Below are 22,814 nucleotides of genomic sequence, written 5' to 3' on the forward strand. Positions count from 1 at the left end.
TCAAAGTTGATATTCTATCCGTTCCTCCTCCTCCTCCAAACAACGTCCCTCTCGTCTTCGACGATGACGATGTCGAATCGATAGAGCCTACAAAAAAAAGTAGGAGTGCAGCTGTGCAGTCGTAGCATAGCAACCTACTTTTATTTACGGTATAGCTTTACCGATACTGCTACTATGTTTTCTATTTAATTTTTTCTTAAGAGCATGGTTCATAAGAGTTCGTTCTTAAGAGTGAAGTTTTCAAAATGGTATAAAAAAGCGTAACTGAGAAATGGAAATAATCCCCACATGAAAATCTGCTTTAAAAAGAAAGCCGCTAAAATTTTGTAATCGTAGAAACAGGACCTCTACTCAAAGTCATCGCATCAATGGTGCTTCTAGATGATCAATTTGAAGATTATCCGACAAAATTACCTAAAAAAAATAAGTATGCTCCCTCTGCAGCAGATATGTGTATGAGATGCTTTCACGTCAACCGACAGCCAGTCAGCCGTACCAACGTATGTGTCCGCTCACCGTTCACACATTCTCCCAATTTTTTCTTTCGTTCATCTCTGCTACGCGGCCTTCGCTGGCTCTCCTCCTCCTCCTCGTCGACGCGACTCGGAGCCCGTCTCATTTTTCACGTGCTGCTATTCTGCTCGATATTGTCCTGCGGTTTCTTTGTGAATACAAATTGATGCGCATGTATTTCTCCTAAAAGTACAAGACTATGGTATCGGGTACTATTCGGTCATTATTATTACGCAGACTTTTTTAAATACTATTTTCTTCACTATTGTTCTATTATTTGTTATAAAACTGGAGATATATAATTCAGTTGATAAAAAAATAACTTTAAAAATGTTTGAAGAAATTTGGAAGCGAAAGAAGCAATTTAAAAAATCTCTACCGGAAATTTTGCCCCATCCAAGGATCGGAATAAAATAAATTAAAAATTCGTGGATGAACTTTCGGGAATAAATAAAATAAAAGTAATAAAACCAAATGCAGTAAAAGTGAAAAAAATCGAACTTCAGTCCTACTGAAACTCGGATAACTCTTTAAGGGACCAAAATGATTATGAAATGCAAAAGTGCAGACTAATGATTTGACTGCCCATTATCTAATCCCAATTTTTTAATTTTTTGAGCAAAACCCGCTGTTTTTAGGCTTATTGCCTGAGGAAAGAGCAATGTACTTCGTGCAAATCTGCTTTAAATCTCTTGCATGATCCGGAGAGATATTGAGAATTTAATTAGCCGTAGTGGAAGCTGAGGATAATCCTCCTTGACGAGGAGATTTAGGGAATTACGAGAATTTAAGAGATTGCCTTACCAGATGGGTCTAATGATGAAATAAAATATGTATCGAGTAAGGAAATGGTTAAGAGAATAACCAGATCTCAGAAGTAGAGCTAAAAGATCAAACTATTAAAAGATCTAGAAAATTCAAACTATTAAAAGATCTAGAAAATAACTGTAAAGTTTTTAAAAATTTCACTAGATTTGTCGAAATTATGTGGCTATTGTAATTACGAAAAATCACCACTGGAATTAAAATTTCTCATTGTGAAATTTCTTGCGTATTTATTTTTAGGGTTGATTTTCTAAGACTTCTCTCTCATCCTTGTTCGAGTTGTAGATTTCTGGATGAAGCGTCACTTCTCTCTTTTTTCCGCATTTTTTGACTTTGCAACGCTGCTCAATATTTTTTCATAAATTTAGGGTTACAATCTAAAGGCCAGTAACGATGCTTCGGGTTCATCACAGCCAACTGTAGGTTGACCTCAGTTTGATTGGAAATTCTAGAGTTCAAAATGTTTGAAAAATATTTCAAAAAGATGTGGTTTTAAGGTTTAATATCGGTTTTCGAACCATCTCTGCATCTTCAGTCGCGCTTACAAAAGAAGTGGATCTCAGTGATCCGAAACAACTAGCGCTTCATAAACTTTATCGTCCAGAACGTGTGACTCCACGCGAGAAAGGTTACGATCTCTTGAAAAATCCGCGACTAAACAAGGTAATCAATAATTCTTCACATTTTCTTAGGAATTTTTTTTTATTTGTACATCAATACACATTCTAATGTTTTAGGGAATGGCTTTCTCGTTGTATGAACGCCATTATCTGGGAATTCATGGTCTGCTACCGCCCGCTTTTATGACTGAGGAACAGCAAGCGTACAGAGTGATGACGAAGCTTCGAGAACAACCGGATGATTTGGCGAAGTATGGACGTTTCTCCATCGATTTCTTCCCGAAAAAATATTCAAGGAATTTGTCTGTGTTTTATAACTTCTTCTATGTCAAACTGCAAAAGAATTTACTTCCAGATACATCCAACTAGACGAACTACAAGACCGTACTGAAAAACTCTTCTACCGTGTTTTATGCGATAATGTTAAAGAATTAATGCCGATCGTTTATACTCCTACTGTAGGCTTAGCGTGTCAGAAATTTGGAGCTATCTATCGTCATCCGAAGTAAGTACACCTTCGTTATTTTATTGAATAAAAGTAAATTGGTCTAATTGCACTTGACTCAATTAAATAATGGTCCACTCATTCGAAGTGGTTTTATTTTCATTATTTCTGCTATTATCACTGTTCTGATTCTTTTTTGTATTTATGCATTTATATTTAGTTCATCAGAAAATTTAAAAATTTAAAATTTTTAGGGGCCTCTACATAACTGTGAATGACAACAGCATCAGCAAAATTCATCAGATCCTCTGCAATTGGCCAGTGTCGGAGGTTCAGGTGGGTAATCTGACAGGGAGCAGTTTTTATTTATTTTTCTTTTTTTTCATAAACAGATCTTTGAACACAGCGATCCAAAGCGTCTCAAAATATCTGTAGCAATGCAAATTTTTAATAAATTTTCGTATGTCCTGTTGTTTTAAACTGTGTAGATCCTCGTGCTTGTCCAAAAGAGACTTTTCGAATCCGAAAGTTCTCACATCGCAACCGCTCGAACGATCGATACTATCAACAAAGATTTGATCCGACAAACAGCAGAGGAACAGTAGAACCTCTTGAAAAGGTCGCAGCGCACCAATCAATGGAACAAAAACCTTGCGATGAGCTGTGACTCGCGAAAATTATTCATTCGCAAAGTTTCCGAAGAAATAACGGAAAGGAAACAAATTTAGGGAAACGACGTTTTCCTCACTCACTCATTCTTCTACAGGCTATTGTCGTAACTGACGGTGAACGAATTCTTGGTCTTGGCGATTTGGGAGCTTATGGTATGGGGATCCCGGTTGGAAAACTTGCGTTGTATGTGGCGCTAGGTGGAATCCAACCACAATGGTGCTTACCGGTGGTGATTGACGTTGGCACTAACAACCAGGTGTTCATAGAGTGTTAATTTTAATGTTTGTGACAATTATTACACGTATTTTTTCTAGAAACTTCTCGACGATCCGTTCTACATCGGGCTTCGGAGGCGTCGAGTTCGTGGCCCAGAGTACGAGTTGTTATTGGATAATTTTATGAAAGCGGCTACAAAGAGGTAAATTTTTAATATTTACTATGGTACATAGTTATGTTTGCGGTAGGCTATTGACAGAGCTGTGGTTTCTTCTCTTCGCTCAAAACTACTATGATAACAATTCCACTGCACAAGGTTGTTGCTTTCGCAATTCCTGAATTCCGATTCCTGATGAGTCCCTCCAAATTCCACTGGAGGAAATGGGACCGAAAATCAGCACGGAATTCATTGCTGTTGCTGAAAATTGGGATTTGCATGGCTCAAATCTCGTGGGAATAAATACATTGCGCCATAGTAATTTAGGTTCGGTCGTGATACACTCATACAATTCGAGGATTTCGCGTTTGAGAACGCTTACACGCTTCTAGACCGCTATAAGAACGAATATTGTGTGTTCAACGACGATATCCAAGGTGAGCGTTCCCGGGTTCATTGCAAAAAAACGCTCTTATTCTTAATTCTGTTTCACTCGTGCACTTATGATGCTCCGTTAATTAAAACAACTACCGAGAATGCATTTTTTTCCCTAAAATGTACTCCCTCACGCGGTTATGACATCATGATTGTCGCTCGCCACCGCGGGAGAAAGTGCACACGTCGAAATGACGCCTGAAGAGATCACCTGACCTCGTAGGCTGTGCTCGACGTTTTCAAGCCTATAATTTTGCTAACGAGCCGGGTTCACATAAATGCTGCACAGCGCAGTTCGTCGTAACTCAGCGGTAAAATCCGTACACTAACTAATAAAAAAGTAATACTAACGTAAAATAAAAGAATAACGTCATATCCTACAGGTACTGCATCGGTGGTTGTTGCTGGATTGCTAGCAGCCACTCGAGTGACTGGCAAGCCACTATCCGAGAAAAAGATGGTTTTTCTCGGTGCTGGAGCGGTAAGACGTTGTAAACCTATGGAAAATCTACATTTTCCAGGAAAAATTTGCAGCTTTAGGCTGGACTCGGTGTGGCGGAACTTTGTGTAAACCAAATGGTTGACGAAGGCATATCCGAGAAAGAAGCTTGTGATAAAATTTACATGATGGATGTTGGCGGGCTGATCACTAAAAGTCGTCATCGTTCTCTAACAGATCGACATCTAAGATTTGCTAAGGTGAAGCCAGAAAAGAGAAAAATAAGCATGGAACGAATAAGAAGTGATCCGCTTATTTTTCAGGATATGAACGAAACAAAAAGCCTCTTGGAAGTTATCCAAAAAGTCCAACCAGAGGTTCTAATAGGTGTGTTCAAAGAGTCAAACATTTTGAGATACTGTACCCATTACGATTTCCTGATTTTCAGGAGCATCCACAGTGGCAGGAGCATTCACCGAAGAAATCATTCGAGAAATGGCTAGGATCAACAAGAGACCTGTGATATTCGCGTTATCGAATCCGACCACAAAAGCGGAATGCACGGCAGAGGCTGCCTATCGATTCACTGATGTAAGCTTTCGTAACATTTTGTACTCTGAATCCATTAACGCGAGTTCGAATCTTGCCTTATCCTAACTTCTTGCAAAGAGTTTTTTTTTAAATCTTAAAAGTTGTTTTCGAAACAATTACATCAGTAAAATTCCATTCCATTTATTCCAGGGTAGCGTCCTTTTCGCATCCGGATCACCTTTTGACAACGTCGAACTGAACGGGAAGATCTATAAACCCGGACAAGGAAACAACTCTTACATATTTCCTGGAGTAGCACTAGCTGCAATCGTTTTCAAAGCGAAGCATATTCCTGACAAAGCGTTCTTAATTGCTGCTAGGGTAGGATTTTTTTCCTAGGAGTATATAGAAAGCTTGGAAAATTTTGGCACTCGACAGTAGCGTTGCAATTAGCGTTGCCATTAGGTGCAAATAAATTCACCGGCACTTGCGTTCACTAAGGGTGACCGCGACGCGCTCGCCAGAAATCGAAGTTCTGAAGTGTTATATAAGATTCTCGAAGTTCTCGAATTCTCGAAGAGTTTCGAAGTGTTATATAAGATTTTGAGAATGCTTAAAGTGGATAAAAATAAATCGCGATATTTCGAGTTTTTGACTGCCAAAGTGTCCATGCAGTACTAGTTGGTACCACTTAATTTTTAGCATTTTTAGCGTTGTGCCCAATCAGTTTCCGTTAAATCCTTGGAGGAGTATGCTAGACTCTATCCACGACTAAGGGATATTCGAGAGCTATCAGTGCACATAGCGATTGATGTGAGTTTCTTTTTTTCTATAGTAAAACACAAATAATAAAAAAAAACAAAATAATAATAAAAAAAATAACAACACAATAATAAGGTGATCAAATACAAAAAAGGTGAATTTTCTGAACTTTCCATGTCTTAATTAATTTGTTCATTTATGGAGGATAAGTTTTTAACAACAATAACTTTGGAAATTTACAATGAGTTATCTGTATCATAGGGTGGTGAAATTGTTGTTATTCGTTGAAAATTTGCACGGAATATGCGATTTATGAAATATTTCTTCGGAATATGGAATTCTATGGAATTTGCAGGTTGGTAATTTTCTCTACGAAAACAATCTCGCTACACTTCATCCGGAACCAGAAGATAAGGTGCGCTTGATTTTATACTTCTCCCATCTTCTGCTATTCTTCTTTAGTTTAGACATACAAAACCACAGTTTTTTGCTACTTCAAAATTTTCTCGCAGCTTAGAGTTATGTTACTTGAATAAATTCATAATAGCATCAAGGATAGACCAAAAAATTCTTGGTTTTTGTCCATGAGGGATTCGATAAGTTCTATCCGCCCGAAAGAAAGCCACTCAGGTAAGTGTCAAGTACATAAAAAATTATAGGCATAATTGTGCTAATCCTGACTCATTGTCCCTGATTCTTCAATGAATACAGTTACTGAATATTTGCGTCTTTGTTGTAGCCGGAACAAAACGACATGAAGCTCGGTGCTGTTGCGTAAGCGGCTGCGCTCGAAGCTACGTGGTGGAGCTGGCGGTTGGGATCGGGGCGGGACCATCGCGAACTGCAGCGAAGAATGGTGTTAGCAAGGGCTTTCCCTCGATTCCAATCGCAGCGCTCCACCGCGCAGCTTCGAGCGCAGCTGCTTACGCAACTTCACCTAGTTTTATGTCGTTTTGACCTGACCATGCAACTGTGCCAGAAAGTTTCCGGAACAACAACAAAAACATGGGTTTCAAATTCTCTCCATTCCGTGATCAGCAAAACTGGTATTCCAACCTATCCTTCCAGGACAACGGAAAACCTGGGGCAATAAAGGAGGAATGTGCAATTATTTACATATAACAAAGACCTCATTACTCATCTTCTCATCGACCAGTAACGTCTGGGCTCAAGCCACAACATGCTTAGCTGGTATAGAGACGAAGTGAAAATGGTGGAGAAAATTACTTGGAAATTATAAATGGATCATTATTTGACTCCATATATCCTAAAAACACTTTTCTTTGTGATTTCACCATGTTTTGTTCTTTTTTCAGGAAATGTATATTCGGTCGCAGATCTATTCTGTGGAATATGACGAACTCATAAATAAAACGTATGATTGGCCAGCGAAAGACTCCAAACATGGATTCCCAGTTCCTGTACTTCCTCGTTCTTCTATGGACGAAGAATAAGGAGCTGGTGGATGTTGAAGAAGCGAATGCTGAATACCGTCTGAACATCTTTTTGATGGATAGGGAACAGTTGAGAATTGTCGGTGCCAAGTTCTAAGATCTAACTTGATTATCTGAGAACTAAGAGCTTCAGTGACGTGTTTTTTCTTCAAGGATCTTTTCGTTTGCAGTTATCAGCTATAGGTGAATATGATTGCTGAAAATCCAAACCCAGTGTAGTCATCCATATTATTTGAACTCGATCCAATGCGTTAGTCTCTCTACATGATCTCTGATCTCGATTAGTTAAATATCTCACAAAAGTTCTGTAGGATGTGCTTCACACGGTTCCATTGTGTCAATTGTATTCTCTTGTGGTTGTTCAGCTAAGGGGCAGTTCACTAGGCTGTTCCTTTTGGTAATTAGTAGTCTACGGTTAAATTGTGTTCCTACTAACATATTGTGATGACTCGTGATTATGGGTTCACTTTCTTAATAAACTGAAGCTTAGGACTTTGTGAGCGTCTTTGAAGACCCGCATCGACCAGCTGCCCACAACTTTGTCCAGAACGTCTCTGTTAATGCTGGACAAAGCGAAAGGACGATGTTGGGGTTTCCGTGGGCAAATATACAGGCTACTAGCACGAGCGTGGTCACGCTCAATTCTTTCCAAAAATGGCGTGGAAACTACGTTTCCTTCTACGAAGTACTTTAGGATGCGCCATCTTTGTACACACACCGGTTCTCTCACCGGTCTCTTCATTGCTTTTTCTTGAATAGGCTGCTGAGGAGACCTGATTGATTTTCGACCGCTCGCGCTTGGATGCGGCGCATTTTCCTTCCCCGCAGCGTCTTTTTGGGAGGAAATGAGCAGAGACACACTTATATTCGTAATATACGCCCTCCCCCAATTCTATATTTCTCCCAAGAGACTACATCATCATCAGTTCGGTGATACGCTGGCTGTAGACCCCATATTAAACAACGTTAATTTTTCCCAGAGAATTCCATCGGGAACTCGAAAGGAAAAGAAAGAGAGCTTGGTCGGAAATCATGATTAAAACGTCTTTAGAAACTATATATATATATACATATATATATATATATATATATATATATAACTATTGATATATTTATAACTGTAAATATCTACATACCAATATTAATGAATATATATCCCCACACGTTGCGTTCAATAACGAATTATTATGGTTATATTATGTGATCAAGAGAATTAGCTGCAAAGAAAAATCTAAACGTCAAATTTCTTCATGAAACAAATGTTTAGAACTGCAATAAGTATGCATACCGCGCGACGGGATATACCAGAGAAGATTTTTTGTTAGTCCCGATATCTTCTTCTCCTACAAATCTAGTCATTATGATACCTTGTACGATAATTAAAACGACAAAATTCACCGGCGAAAGCAATTTACAGGGAATATTTCGAAAACCCATTCGGACGAATCGCAGGCTGAGGTGGAGCGCAAAGCTTGCGCATTGCAAAAGAAGCCGTCGTAAGAAACAGCTTTACGGCGTCATCCGTTCACACTGATACACGGAGAGATGAACGGAATCATCCTCTTCCCCACAATCTACGACCCCGTATAGGCACTACCCTCCGGAAACCCGTACCACTCCAGATTCGTGGGGTGATGCCTTTAATGTCCCGATGCAGGAGAAGTCAGATGTTTAAGAGCATTTAAGATTGAAATAGAGTTAATGGCTGTTGAACAAATATACATAATGTAGAGAATTTGGTGTTACTGTGTGCTTACATCGATCAGCGAAGTGCCCTTTTCTAGACTAAGGATAGGTGCTAGGTGGAGAGGCTATCGGCATCCGTGTGGCATGAGTGTTACTCATTCCCTGCAAAAAAAAAACGTGAAAATGAAATCATCAGCGTCTTTACTTTGTTATACAGTTGGAAGGTGAGACATTTCCTCAGAATTATTACGAGCATCATCATCACCTGTGCTTTCGCTGTACATGGACTTGCTCGAACGGGGACCAGTAGTACTTCCATTCGTCCCGATTGTGCGCAACCTAGTAGTCTTTTTTTTCGCGAGGAACTCGAAAAGCATCATATATTTCTGTGGAGGGCTGCGCAAGGGAGTCTGACCATCGGGTCTGCGATCTTCCCGGGATGCGTTTGATATCGCGTGGTATCCAGTCGCTCACAGCTTTGGTTCAACGAATGACAATGAAATGCATTACGTGTCCATCTAGTTGACTTTACCTTGCTAAGCATATGCGGCAGGGTCTCTGATCTTCGATCGTTGACGTGCGAGTGAACATCAAATCTCTTTTTTTCAAGTGCGTAAAACGGGACACTTCTAGCATTACCCTCTTCATTGTCAATTCAGTTTCCTCTTGCTTGCGACGCTTAAAGGATTCTGAAGCGTAAGTCAAAGCAGGAAGAACGGTGGCGTGGAACAGCTGAACACGGAGACGGATGTTCCTGGTTTTCATCACTACATCCTCTATTATGCTTCCCAAGCAGATCGCTCCTTAGTGCGTAGCTCGGAGGTCGGTGTCGTTCACCATGTTAATTTTCCGTCGTAGATGTGCATTGCCGGAGCATTAGATAGCATTACATACATTCTCGTAGTTGATAAATGCGTGATAACCGAATTAGACTTTTTTTCGCTCCAATTTCGAAACTGGTGAGCAACATACAGAGTAAATGATTCCTCTCTCCTGTCTCTTTTGCCTTCACCGTTCTGCTAACCGAGGATCTACTGATCGAAAGCGGTATCTACTGTTTATTTCTTCTGCAACTTTGCGGAGAATTCTTGGATAGAAATTTGAGAAACTATAGAAACTAGAAACTCCAAATAATTATATGTGTAAGTGGTTCGAGGTCGAGTGAAGCAAAACTCTTTGCACACAAGCCGAACAATAGTCATTGGAAGCAAACTAGAGCAATTCAGATAAGAATCACTCGGCTTAGAAAAAAAATGATTTTTTGTTTTCGTTTGGAATTTATGACAGATTTCTCACATTGTGAAGTCTTTCTGTTTTAACCAGACCGTTGATAAGGGTTGACAATCGTCCTATTCTCAATAACAAGTATACCTCGTTTCTTCCTTCATGATCTCCGCCTTATTTGGGCAATGTCACAAATTTTTTGTTCGTTCTGTAGTAATACCAGTGTTCAAATAACATTCTCAACCTCGAAGCATTCATTTTTCACCATGATTTCGAAGTTAAATGACGTTTTTGGATTTGTCGGGAAAGACGGAAGCAAATTAAGTTTGATTTCGATTATGGCACTTTTCATTTATACTTAATTGAACGTTAGAAGGGGTTGTTTGAGATTTCGAGTAGGTCGATTGGCGATGGACTTGATAATTAATACTCAAGGCGAAATGATCGAGTTTACCGCTAAGTGCTTATCACAATAGAAATGTTCACTGTGAAAAACAAATACTGAGATTCCCTTCAAACACGAGACGTTAAAAAAAACCCTGATTGTGAAATGCTCACTTCAAAAGTACAGAGTTTTGGTATTTGAAGCCCCTTGCGAATCCCGTCAGTGAGAGATTTAGTTGTAAGAGTGGAAATGTTAGCGTGCTTTTTCTTTACTAGGGAATCATTGTTTTGAACAAAGAGTTCAATTTAAGTTTACTATGAGTCTCTATACCCCAGCTGATGGCTTGTTTGGTACTCATGTCACATGGGAAGACGTTGAAGAGGACATGCAGAGGGAATTTGATACGGATGCTTTTTTCGGTCCCAATAAGACTGCAAAGAGTATAGGAGACGGTAATGTAAGCTCTATGTGTTAAAATAAATGAGTTTAAAGTTATCATCTAGCAAAGGTAGAGACTAATCTCTGGAGAAATGTAGGATTTTTAGGGTTTTTTGTCAATGGTTGTTCTTATTGAACCTGACTGGCAGAGCAAAGATAAGGAACTTCCTGAGAGCTTCATTATCAAGGTTCAATTTTCTCTCATTTCTTTCCTATCACCAGCTTGAATACTTCAAAATTCAGATAGTTTCCCAACTTCCTATACAGAAATTTGTTGAACATATCTCAAAAGAGAAGAATATTGAGAATCGTTTTGGTTCACCGGAATTTATGGCTACTTTGGATAAGACTCAGAAGAAGGTAATACTTAGAGCAGGCAATCTATGGGCTTCTGCCCAGTTCTCTGGCATAGTACCAATGCTTGCGCTCGCATGCTGTGAAACGTTGTCAGGTGCCTCATAGTATAGCTTGAACGACAAAGTCGTGACCCTTTCTGTTTTCCGTTACAATTGGGGGAATTGAGCGTGATCGTGCTCATACTCATCTTCATCGCCAACTTTATATTTTCTGGAAACAAAGTCAGTGAATACAGAGTGGAGTTAAGTGGAAAGTCAACGAGAAGTTACATCAGAAAGTTCCTTCATTTCTTTTGAGGGGTTTCTTGTGTGAACGGCATAGAACTATTAGGTTGATAAAAAAAGTCTTGTCAGTTTGTCGACAGTACGATAGCGATAGCAACAGCCAAGGTTGTTAACAAACTTTATTACGGCTAACATTTCGGCGTCGTCGCCTTCGTCAGAGCCTGAGAAGTCAGGTCATTTGTGACATATCCTCTCAAATGCCTCATCCAGAACAAGTCATCATCCTCTAAGATGCTGCATCCAAAATCGAAACCAGAAGTGTCTAAATCGTTGTGCTTACCTAGGTAGCCGCGTTGCCGTGATATTGGTGGACCTCCGCGTGATAAAATCCCTCCTCTAATACTAATTAGGATGCGACCCGCATATGACCCCGTAGATCAAAACCCGCACGGGTCTTGATACAGAGCCAGCTCGTTGGTCACGGCTATGCATTGTTCCTTTCTATTCATTTTTGGACTTTTAGCATTTATCCAAAACGCCCCCAAAGTTCTGCGAGCTACAATTTCGGGTTCTTACGATAGGATCGTACGAACCGAAATTGTAGCTATGCAGAAAGGAGCATTTTCATGACATTTTCTGCGATGGATTCCGAGAAGGATTGCTGCGTTTGAGTGTTTCATCCCATCTGAATGTTCTTTAATACGAGCACAAAGAGGTCGCCCTGTTTCGCCAATATATTCTTCGCCGCATGTTTTGCACAAAATCAAATAAGCTACACCAGAGAACATGCAGTCGCCTGCCTTAGCAAATGGACATATTACACAGTTTTGAGTCAGGCAAATGCGATCGTTCATTCTGTTTCTCACTAACTGCCTCTTGAGATGTGGTGGAGGTATTTCTACAACTCTCACTTGGTCATCGAGACCACACCTAACCAAACTGGCCCTTATCGCCTTACTCAGTTCGACGGTTATGAAAGGTAAGCAGAAGTTGATCTTTTTGGAGTCGTCCACCTTGGCATAATCTCGCTGCCTAATAAGACCTGGTCTACGAGGTACATCAGCAGTGTAACCATTAGAGGTTGCGATCCGCTGCGCTAGGTTAGCTGCATCGGTCCGCATACGGTAGTTATCATGCTGTAGTTGTAGGACATTCTCGAAGCTTCTCCGCAAAGATATTCGTACCTAGGTACTATTCTTCAACTCTGATCACGATATCAATTTCCCAAGAGCACCATCATCTTCTATGAATGGCTTCGCGCCAGTGGAGTGGCAGTCCACGACACCAACATCAGGACTGTCATATGCTGGTTCACTCTCTTCACAAGAGAAGCAAATCGGATATACCCCAAGAATGCTCTCCTCTGCTGCCTCTGCGATTTGAGGGGACGATGTACCTTGACCTGCTCCACAACGAACTACAGTCGCTGTCACTTACGTCACTCACCTCCAGAAAATCACGGAAGCTGTTCTAGAAAAGAAGCCGAGATGAGCTTCGGTGCATCTCCTCCCTCCTAGCATCTTCCTCTTCCTAACGCTGGACCCCATACCACTATAGAGACCCATCAAAAAGACGAACAGCTAAGCTGGGACGCAGGCTTTTTTGGCTAAGAAAGTTTCCACAATTAGTCGATGACATTAGTCAGGCTGTCACCAATTCCAAGTTTCTTCCAGTTCTGAACTGCCCAACAGGTGGAGCAGTCTAGTTGCTAACAATAACGATTATATTGTTGATCGATTTTCTTTGTATGTTAAACAAAAATAAGAATAACAAATAACAAGACTGACAACACTTTAATTAACCTAAAATTTTTGACTAGAATGCAACATAGAAGTAGTGAACAACTTTTTATTACGATTTTGTATGTACGCAACTTCTCATCACAATCCAAATTGTTCAAAGAATGGAGTAATCTTGGCTTGGTTTCAAGAAAGAATCTTCATCTTAATAGTTCAGTTTCACAACATGGAAGTGACCGTATATGATCATTTGAAGAAAATTCCCAAAGGAGTGATTCCAGTTGCAGAGGTATGTCTTCAAAACAATCGTTACGATTTCCAGAAAATCAGGGAAAAAGAGCAAAGGGAATTAGAGAACTCAGTAGCTGCGATGAAAAAAATTATCTGTTGCAGAGATTCATGCAATCCTGTCACAAATCAATTCCTTTTTTTCTGTTTTTGAAACTACTTGTGGGTGTTCAGTGCTTAGAAACGATTCTTTTATAAGCATCTAAATAGTATGGATGTCTTCAATTATTAATTGCGATTACTAGTTCTCTACACGAAATGATTGGACGATCATGTCGATGGTTCCATCAGATTAATTATTCAGGACATGTGCACAAAAAAAAGAATTCCAAACAAGTGAAAAAAGATGAAAAAAAGTGATGTTGTACGCTATAGTGTCTGATAATAATGAAAGGAATTTTCAGGTTTGGTATGCTAGAAGGTTCACAGAAAGTAATCCTCTCAAAGGATATTTGATAATGGAGTATTTAAACAATATAAAAGCTGTTCATATTTTCGAGAACGTTCCTCTTAAATCCATGGAACAGGTAAAACTATATTGATTAATCAGGTAATCTCTAAAGCGTCAATAAGAATAAGGATAGAGGCTAAAATTGAGATGGAGGACTGTTTCGATCATTCGCAGTTTGCGCTTATTAGATTCCGTGACTTTCGTTATCATAAAAACTTAATTTATGATCAACTTTTAAAGACAGCATAACACGAATCTGAGGTGGTACGAATTTCAGGTGGAGTATCCGTATACGGGGTCGTAGGTTATGGAGACCGGGGTGGTTCCGCTCATCTCTCCCTGAATCGCTGCAAACAGCTGCCTCCAGAATGCTGTTTTAAGCGACCCTATATATTGCAACGCTCCACCTCTTGCGCCACCTCTGCCCTGCGATTCGTCGAAAATCAACTCGGACTGCCCCGTCAGGCAGTAAGGGACGCTATGCGTGCAAGGGTGGCGCGCTGCGATAGGAGGCGTCGTACAGAACAGCATTCAGGGGCGGGCTGCTTGTAGTGATTTAGCGAGAGATGAACGAAACCACCCCCCTCTCCATAATCTACGACCCCGTATACGGATCCGAAATCCGTACCACCCCAGATTCGTGGTATGCTGCCTTTGAACATTCTTGTTACTCGTCTCCAATGAGGTTGATTTGATGAGGTTCAGGTTTTGCGAGCTAAAGCAGCTCTAGAAGCTCTTTCCCTGAGGTTCACATCGGAAGAGAAAAAGCAGTTTACAGCAAATTTCACAGAAGTTTTTGCGGATTTTTATACAGAAGAGGTTAGCTCGCAACAAATGCGGATAGAACGAATTTTGGAGTGCTGCGTCATGCTCATCATGTCACTATAACTCTTTAGGCAGTGGAAGACGTCGTCAAATATTTTCGAGATTTCGGAGATAAAAAATTCCAAGAGAAGATAAACAAACTAGAAAAGGCTCTACCGAACTTACTCGATTTTCCTGCAGTAGAACGGCTAGCTGATGAGATAGGTAGGCGGTTATTCAATATATGGAAGACTAACAGATTTTTAGGTTAGGTATTTAAAAGCATCACCCCACGAATCTGAGGTGGTACGGATTTCAAGTGGAGTATTCGTATACGGGATCATAGAGTATGGCAGTCGAACTCGTTGTAGAAAATAACGCACCAGAGCGCTCGAAGCTGTATCTTCCAGGCCGTTTTTTACGGCAATTAAAAAGAAATGGGCGGAATCACTGTTCTCTCCATAATTTACGATCCCGTACGAGTACTCCAATTGAAATCCGTACCACCTGAGATTCGTGGAGTGATCCCTTTCAAAAATAAAGTGCCGACTTTGTTTTCTTGCCACGAAAAAAGGCTGGATGAGAGGCAATATGATTGGTTCATTTGTCTGTCTACCTCTTGCTATTTTTGTATGTGGCAGTTCTCAGTGTCTCAATATTTTGCTTGCATCATGCCCGCTACGATCCTGCTCGAAAACACCATAATTCGGTTCTCGGGGAAGGAGATGAGCCAGTCATTGCATTTCTACTCTTTTCTCACAACTTGCCACAACCGTTTACTTTCAGGAATGCAACGTGTTCTATGCCACGGAGATCTATGGTCAATGAATCTTCTTTGGAGGCCATCTGGAGATGATTTGAACTTAGCTGCAATGATAGACTATCAGGTGTAGTATTTACTAGTCCTTCACTAATCCAAACCCTCTGGGAATCACCGGAGACCAGGCAGAAGAGCAATGATCGTTGCAAACAATACAAATTGGTTGCAGACCATACACCTCATCGTAATTCACGTTTATAGAAATGTATATAAGCGAAGCAAAAATTGAACTCCGAACGGAAAAAATCGGTTTTCTTTCGAGATAATTTTAAAGTAGTCCTCCAACATCGCCAAAATACGGTCATTTCATTCACATGTTTATTCAATAATTGTTCCTTGGATTTATCGCTGATTCTTAGATAAGGACGCCACTGCAGAACGAAGAGTTGATTGGTTAATTCAACAACACAAAACATAGACCAAAATATAGTAGAAGCTGTAAGCAAATATTTCGAGAGCTAACTAAGAAATTCGTCAATAAGGAATAAATAGAATCAGTTGATCTTTTTCTCGTCTATTTGAAATGAAAGATTGGAAAAACCTTCATTTGTGACACAAATCCAAACCTAAAATTTCGTCCACTCAGTTGTTTGTTAGAATTGTTGGCATTTGAATCGGTTCCCCTTAGCTTGCCCACATGGGTTGTGCAGCAACTGATCTCGTCCGGGTTTTCTCCGCTTGTCTAAGCGGAAAGGACAGACAAGAACATTGGGAGAAGCTCCTCGAAGAATTTTACGAATATCTAAGCGAAGAAGTCTCGGACACCAAAATGCCTTACACTCTTGAGCAGGTATATTCATACTTTTACATCTCTGCTGTGATTACTCTCGAAATTTTGTAATTTCAGCTCAAAGAATCGTATCGCCAGTCATTTCCGCTATGCGCCTTCTTGATAGTCCCTATGATTGGGCCTATGTTCGAAATGCTGTGTAAAAATTCCGAAGATGAGAAGCAGAGAGAGGTACTTTCTGAAACGTTGGAAAAAAGTGTCTTTAATTAAAATTACTCTTACAGTTCTTGGGAATGGCAACGGAAAAAAGCGAATGCCTTCTGGATGATATTCTCTATTTTCACGAACGTAATATGAAGTTAACGAATGGAAAGTTACTTAATTAGAGACATCTTACTTGTGATCTTATTGAATCGTGAATAAAACGTTAGCCTAAGAATTTTTGTTTTGTTCTGCTCTTCCAGTTCCATGAAAATCAATCCAGAACACCATTTGAACAATATCATACGACTTCTTCAACTTCCCATGACTACATATTGTACATTAAGCGAAAGGATTTTGACGCAATCATGCTATATAATAACGCGCTTAGTCAGTGTGTGTGTGTGTGTGTGTGTGTGTGTGTGTGTGTGTGTGTGTGTGTGTGTGTGTGTGTGTGTGTGTGTGTGTGTGTGTGTGTGTCTGTGTGGATTTCTCTATTTTTATATACGAAATTACTTTCTGGGAATTATTTCCCCCCAATACCAGCTACATACATTTTTAATTCAGCTGCTCATGCTTTTAACTTCTCAACACGTTATATACTTTTGCTTTCCCGTTGTGTAAATAAACAGAAAGTGTTTTATATCCTGTGCTCCGGCATCACTCCACGAATTTGAGGTAGTACGGATTTCAGGTGGAATATCCTTATACGGGGTAGTAGGTTATGAAGAAGGGGCGGGGGTGATTCCGTCCACTTCTTCCTAATTGCCGTAAAAAACGACCTGGAAGATACGGTTTTGAGCGTTCCGGCGCACTATTTTCTACAACGAGTTCGACTGAAGCGCCCCAGCCTTGCGCACGCGCCTCCCCCTCGCTCTCCCTCTCCCTCTCCATAATCTACGATTCCGTATACGAAAACTCCACTTGAAATCCTACCACTTCAGATTCGTGGGGTGATGTCTTCAAATACTAAGTTCAAGCACAAGTGCAAGTACATGGTCACATCTTATGCTATTGCTTTCTTATCACCTGAGAAGCGAAAAAAATACATGAAAAGAACATGGTACATGAACAGTGATCAAAAATTGATAAGAGAAACTGTAATTGAAAATTAAAACTGTTCAACGACCTTGTCAATAGTCCAATTTAAGCAACAGCTAAGATTGTTAACAACTTTATTACGACTAACGTTTCGGCGTCGTCGCCTTCCTCAGTCAGATCATTTGTGAGTCAAAAGTCAGGTCATTTGTGACATATCCTCTCAAATGCCTCATCCAGAACAAGTCATCATCCTCTAAGATGCTGCATCCAAAATCGAAACCAGAAGTGTCTAAATCGTTGTGCTTACCTAGGTAGCCGCGTTGCCGTGATATTGGTGGACCTCCGCGTGATAAAATCCCTCCTCTAATACTAATTAGGATGCGACCCGTATATGACCCCGTAGATCAAAACCCGCAAAGGTCTTGACAAAGAGCCAGCTCGTTGGTCACGGCTATGCATTCTTCCTTTCTATTCATCTTTGGAGTTTTAGCGTTTATCCAAAACGCTTCCAAAATTCTGCGAGCTACAATTTCGGGTTCGTACGATAGGATTGTGGCAGCTATGCAGAAAGGAGCATTTTCTGCGATGGGTTCCGAAAGGGGTTTTTGTATACCTGAAAAACCGGCATCCCCTAGTGCTCACCTGGGACTAGCGGTGCACAAAACCTCTTTTTGTACTATGAGGTTAAATCATTTTCCAATGACCGGATAATTTCCTCGAGTAGCACGCTGCGTTAGAATGTTTCATCCCATCTAGATGTTCTTCAATACGAGCAGTAAGAGGTCTTCCTCTTTCGTCAATATATTGTTCGCCACATGTTTCGCGCGAAATCAAATAAACTACACCAGAGACCATGCAATCGCCTGCCCTACCAAATGGACATATTACGCAGTTTTGAGTCAGCGATCGTACATTCTGTTTCGCACTAACGGCTTCTTGAGATTTGTGGTAGGTATTTCCACAATTCTCACCTGGTCATCGAGACCACACCTAACCAAACTGGTCCTTATCGCCTTACTCAGGTCGTCGGTTATGAAAGGTAAGCAGAAATTGATCTGTTTGGAGTCCTCCACCTTGACATAATCTCGCTACGCAATAGGACCTGGCTTACGAGGTACATTAGCAGTGTAACCATTAGAGGTTGCGATCCGCTGAGCTGGATTAACCGCATCGCTCCGCTCCTGGACATGAGATGTCACCATTACGGCTGTCTTAAACATGTTCCGAATGATTGATTTCTTTGTTTTCCAAAGGTGAGCTGGAAGACAGTGAACTAATATGTTTTTACTGCTAGGTTTTCGAAACCGTCGTGTCTTCCACTCACCGTTGTACCACTGTATTTCCACGTTCCATTGAGGACAGCCAATTTTCTTTGGGTTTCTCCCATGTTAATCGTATGTAAGGGGATTGCTGTTTAGAAGCTCGAAACAAGAAGCAAGAAGAAGCTAGAAACTTTTCGAGAAAACGTCCTATTTCAAATCTCACGCACGAGCAACGCTCTGGTCTACGTGAGATTCGTGAACTCTCAGCATGTGGCAGTCACTGTCAGCGGTAAGGGAGGAGAGCTTGTGGTCATATCACGTGATCTAGACATGGCTATCACTAGGCTATACCTTGATGACACAACACTATCGTTCTTCGTTCGTCACGACTGAAGCATGAATTTCCTAGTTGTCGGGTTCTATACTTACTGGTAAAAGCACATAAGCTCTCCCCTTCTGCTCTCCTCTCAGAAGGGTATTCAAGGTACGTCCTATCATATCTATCCTTTACGCTATGTAAGCGGGCCTACTGATAGAATATCGTGGCTTTTAAACGACATACTTGTCCCATTGCTTAAGTATGTTCCCGCGTATTTATCCAACACCATGTTTCTTGAGCAACTTCGAAGAGTGCGCTTGGGAAAAGAACGTGTCGTTCAATCTTTCGATGTCACTTCTCTTTACACCAATGTCTCAAACAGCGCCGCAACACAAGCGGTGTTCGAGCTACTCGTAGAACACCAAGGCATTCAAAACCTATACGGGTTTTCCATAAGGCAGATCATGACGCTCCTGGATGAATGTCAAAAGTGCTCCATATTTCGCTGGTCGGGACAGTACTGCAGACAGGTCAAGGGTTTGGCCATGGGGCAAAGACTAGCTCCCACACTAGCCGTTGAATCCATGTCCAAAATAGAACAACCCATCCTGGAACAAAAACCTTTCCTGTACTGTCGTTACATTGATGACTGTTCCATTATATGTCCCACTCAAGACGTGATGGACAATTTTTCCGAGCTTCTAAACAGCAATCCTCTTACATACGATTAACAAGGGAGAAACCCAAAGAAAATTGGCTGTCCTTCATTAACGTGGAAATACAATGGTACAACGGTGAGTGGAAGACACGATGGTTCCGAAAAACTAGCAGTAAAAACATATTAGTTCACTGTCTTCCAGCTCACCCTTGGAAAACAAAGAAATCAGTCATTCAGAACATGTTTACCAGGGGGATCTTTTTCCAGGGGGTGGTGCGGTTAATCCAGCTCAGCGGACCGCAACCTCTAATGGTTACACTGCTAATGTACCTCGTAAGCCAGGTCCTATTGCGTAGCGAGATTATGCCAAGGTGGATGACTCCAAAAAGATCAATTTCTGCTTACCTTTCATAACCGACGACCTGAGTAAAGCGATAAGGACCAGTCTGGTTAGTTGTGCTCTCGATGACCAAGTGAGAATTGTGGAAATACCTACCACAAATCTCAAGAAGCCGTTAGTGCGAAACAGAATGTACGATCGCTGACTCAAAACTGCGTAATATGTCCATTTGGTAGGGCAGGCGACTGCATGGTCTCTGGTGTAGTTTATTTGATTTCGCGCGAAACATGTGGCTAACAATATATTGGCGAAAGAGGAAGACCTCTTACTGCTCGTATTGAAGAACATCTAGATGGGATGAAACATTCTAACGCAGCGTGCTACTCGAGGAAATTGACCGGCCATTGGGAAATAGTTTCAACCTCATAGTACAAAAAGAGGATTTGTGCACCGCTAGTCCCAGGATAGCACTAGGGGATGCCGGTTTTTCAGGTATACAAAAATTGAAGGTAAAAGCCGTTGCAGCATTTCTCAATGGAATGAAGATATATTTGAAAAAAAGCTCCAGTTTCTGTTATTTTCCGGAACTATTGCGCTTGATATGATTCCGGCTTCTACACTTCCAAAGGAACGATGAACTGTCGTCTTTAGTAAAGTTGAGGCAGCCGTTTCTGCTCGTTAATAGCGGCTGCTGATTTCATGGACAGCACAAAATATCACCTGACGGTCCGCCCATCTGTGGTGAGTAGGTTCCGATCTAGTTCGTACGAACTCAATTTGCCAAAACATGCGAGTGCCTACCGTCACAGTCTACATGAAAGTGGAGACATTGTATGAAAAACTCTATATCAGAAATGTTTTGTTAGATTTTAATCAAAGTTTAATTAGACCGGATGATTTAGGGTGAAATTCTGGCTACCTTTTGCAACGGCGCGTACAAAAACTGGACAGTGCAGCGGTAGAGGTTCTGCTTCCTGCACGACCTATCGAAGGTTCGAATCCGCTCACCAAGCCTTTCATCCCTCCGGGGTTAATAAATTGGTACCAGACTTGGCTGGGAGGATAAAACAATGACTTGACACTTACACTTCGGCTAGCCACCGCAAGTCATTGTATAGGTCAGTTACACGTTAAACCTCAAACGATTCTGAATTGAAGTGAACGTGGGGGCGCATCCCAAGCGGATTGATTAACGCCAGAAACTCTATCCTTTATCCTTTATTTATACCTGCCAGCTTCGACTCGAGAGCGTACTCGACGGCAATATTGAGTGCTGACTCACTGCTGTACATTATGATAAGCATACTACTACTGCTCCTATGTAGCCTACCTGTGTTCTTAGTTTGCCAGTTAAGGTCTGTTCTTTCGTTTGGAAGAAGGATGGAAAAGATCCGTGCTAGGTTTTGTGATATTGTGCCTGCGAGGTTTTTAGATGGAACTCTTTATTTGCCTGACGTTTCGGCTTTTTCGACGTCTTCAGAGGCCTAAATAGAGGATCCTCTATTTAGGCCTCTGAAGACAAGAGAACATTCGAATTGATCCGTGCTTGTTTTGGCTCGCTGATCTGTCGTTTTTCCAGGTGGCGCTAGTTTTGGGTGCCTCACTCCCCTAAAATGACATGTAATGTAACTGTTTTCTCTACTCTCAACAGTAGCTTTAATTCTGTCAAATCAAATCAGTATCAATCATTGTGAACCGCGAGCAACGTGACGAACCCAGTGTCCAGGAGGAAGAGGAATGGAGGCGTGTCGGCGAGTGAACGAGCGAGTGAGCTAATCCCCAAATTGGTTCATAATATGTACTTTATGGAGACAGATTTCTAGGAGAGTTTTTTCAACGCAGTTTTTGCGTACATACTAATCCTATAATACGCTTTTTCATGGTGATATTTAGATTTTTATCGTAGCACGTTCTCTTTCAGTCTTCAATTTTTTTAGATATAGTCGCAGATATCAAACGTTTTCGACCACCTATTCTATATATGGTCGGGTCAAAACAACATGAAGCAAGACGCACTTGCGTTCGAAGCGGTGCGGCGGGGCGACAGTCGTGGATTGGAGCAAGGAACGGTGTCAGCAAGGTAACACTTTGAATACTAACCACACGCGCTGCCGTGCCGTTTCGAGCGCAACCGCTCACACAACTGCTCCGTCCTTCATTTCGTTTGGACCCTACTGTACTTCGAAAAATGAACGTTGTTAGCTAGCAATATTCGGGTTTCACGTTTGCAAAAACAAAGACATTCAAGAGCCTGAGAAGGTTTATTGGCCCACCACACCTTGCCTACAGCGGACACGACTTCATCATCGGTTTAATTAACCTTTTGTGTCGCGTATTTGTGTAGTACTCTTATTACTTTTATTGTCTGTACATGGTTGCTGTTGTTGTGTAACGATGTAAATGCATTGTATTATCGCTATAAAAAGTATAAACTATCTCCCATCCCTCTTGCGTTACAATAAGCAGAGACCGAATTGATCCTACACAGAAGGGGCGAGAAGGATGAGAGGATCCGAGGACCCGAGGTGCCGTTCTCGGAGAGAGAATTAAAGGCATCACCCCACGAATCTGATGGTGCAGATTTCAGGTGGAGTATTCGTATACAGGATGGGAGAGTACGGAGAGAGGGGTGATTCCGTCCATTTCCTCCTAATTGCCGTAAAAAACGGCCCGGAAGATACGGCTTCATTCGTTTTGGCGCACCATTTTGTACAAGCGGTTCGATTGGAGCGCGCTAGTCTTGTGCGGCGCCGCATCTTTCGGGGCGTTTTTTACGGC

At 41.2% G+C, this 22,814-nt stretch overlaps 3 protein-coding genes across 4 annotated transcripts; 2 read left to right on the top strand and 1 right to left on the bottom strand.

The window, feature by feature from the left end:
- Positions 1–619, bottom strand: RB195_020079 (uncharacterized protein; the record flags this gene model as incomplete). Its single annotated transcript, XM_064188222.1, has 2 exons — positions 1–87; positions 497–619. 2 exons carry the CDS (start codon positions 617–619, stop codon positions 1–3), a joined length of 210 nt encoding a protein of 69 aa, XP_064044103.1.
- A 1,112-nt stretch (positions 620–1,731) lies between these two features.
- Positions 1,732–7,069, top strand: RB195_020080 (uncharacterized protein; the record flags this gene model as incomplete). Its single annotated transcript, XM_064188223.1, has 16 exons — positions 1,732–1,757; positions 1,836–2,001; positions 2,076–2,209; positions 2,314–2,463; positions 2,658–2,739; positions 3,170–3,331; positions 3,390–3,493; positions 3,776–3,885; positions 4,267–4,364; positions 4,424–4,582; positions 4,646–4,709; positions 4,771–4,913; positions 5,064–5,234; positions 5,565–5,666; positions 5,971–6,030; positions 6,932–7,069. The coding sequence occupies 16 exons, from the start codon at positions 1,732–1,734 to the stop codon at positions 7,067–7,069; spliced, it is 1,869 nt and encodes a 622-aa protein (XP_064044104.1).
- Positions 7,070–10,680: 3,611 nt separating this feature from the next.
- RB195_020081 (uncharacterized protein) lies at positions 10,681–21,625 on the top strand (the record flags this gene model as incomplete). Of its 2 annotated transcripts, XM_064188225.1 has the most annotated exons (14): positions 10,681–10,821; positions 10,910–10,990; positions 11,046–11,162; positions 13,340–13,411; positions 13,815–13,937; positions 14,567–14,680; positions 14,758–14,890; positions 15,452–15,552; positions 16,114–16,275; positions 16,333–16,446; positions 16,500–16,563; positions 18,876–19,008; positions 19,129–19,203; positions 21,616–21,625. In XM_064188225.1, the coding sequence occupies 14 exons, from the start codon at positions 10,681–10,683 to the stop codon at positions 21,623–21,625; spliced, it is 1,440 nt and encodes a 479-aa protein (XP_064044105.1). The 2 variants fall into 2 exon arrangements, with proteins under 2 accessions (XP_064044105.1, XP_064044106.1); XM_064188224.1 differs by lacking the exons at positions 18,876–19,008; positions 19,129–19,203; positions 21,616–21,625 and having other exon boundaries at positions 16,500–16,601.
- Positions 21,626–22,814: the final 1,189 nt, after the last annotated feature.

This window comes from Necator americanus, chromosome II (assembly GCF_031761385.1).
Source record: "Necator americanus strain Aroian chromosome II, whole genome shotgun sequence".
NCBI lineage: Eukaryota > Metazoa > Nematoda > Chromadorea > Rhabditida > Ancylostomatidae > Necator > Necator americanus.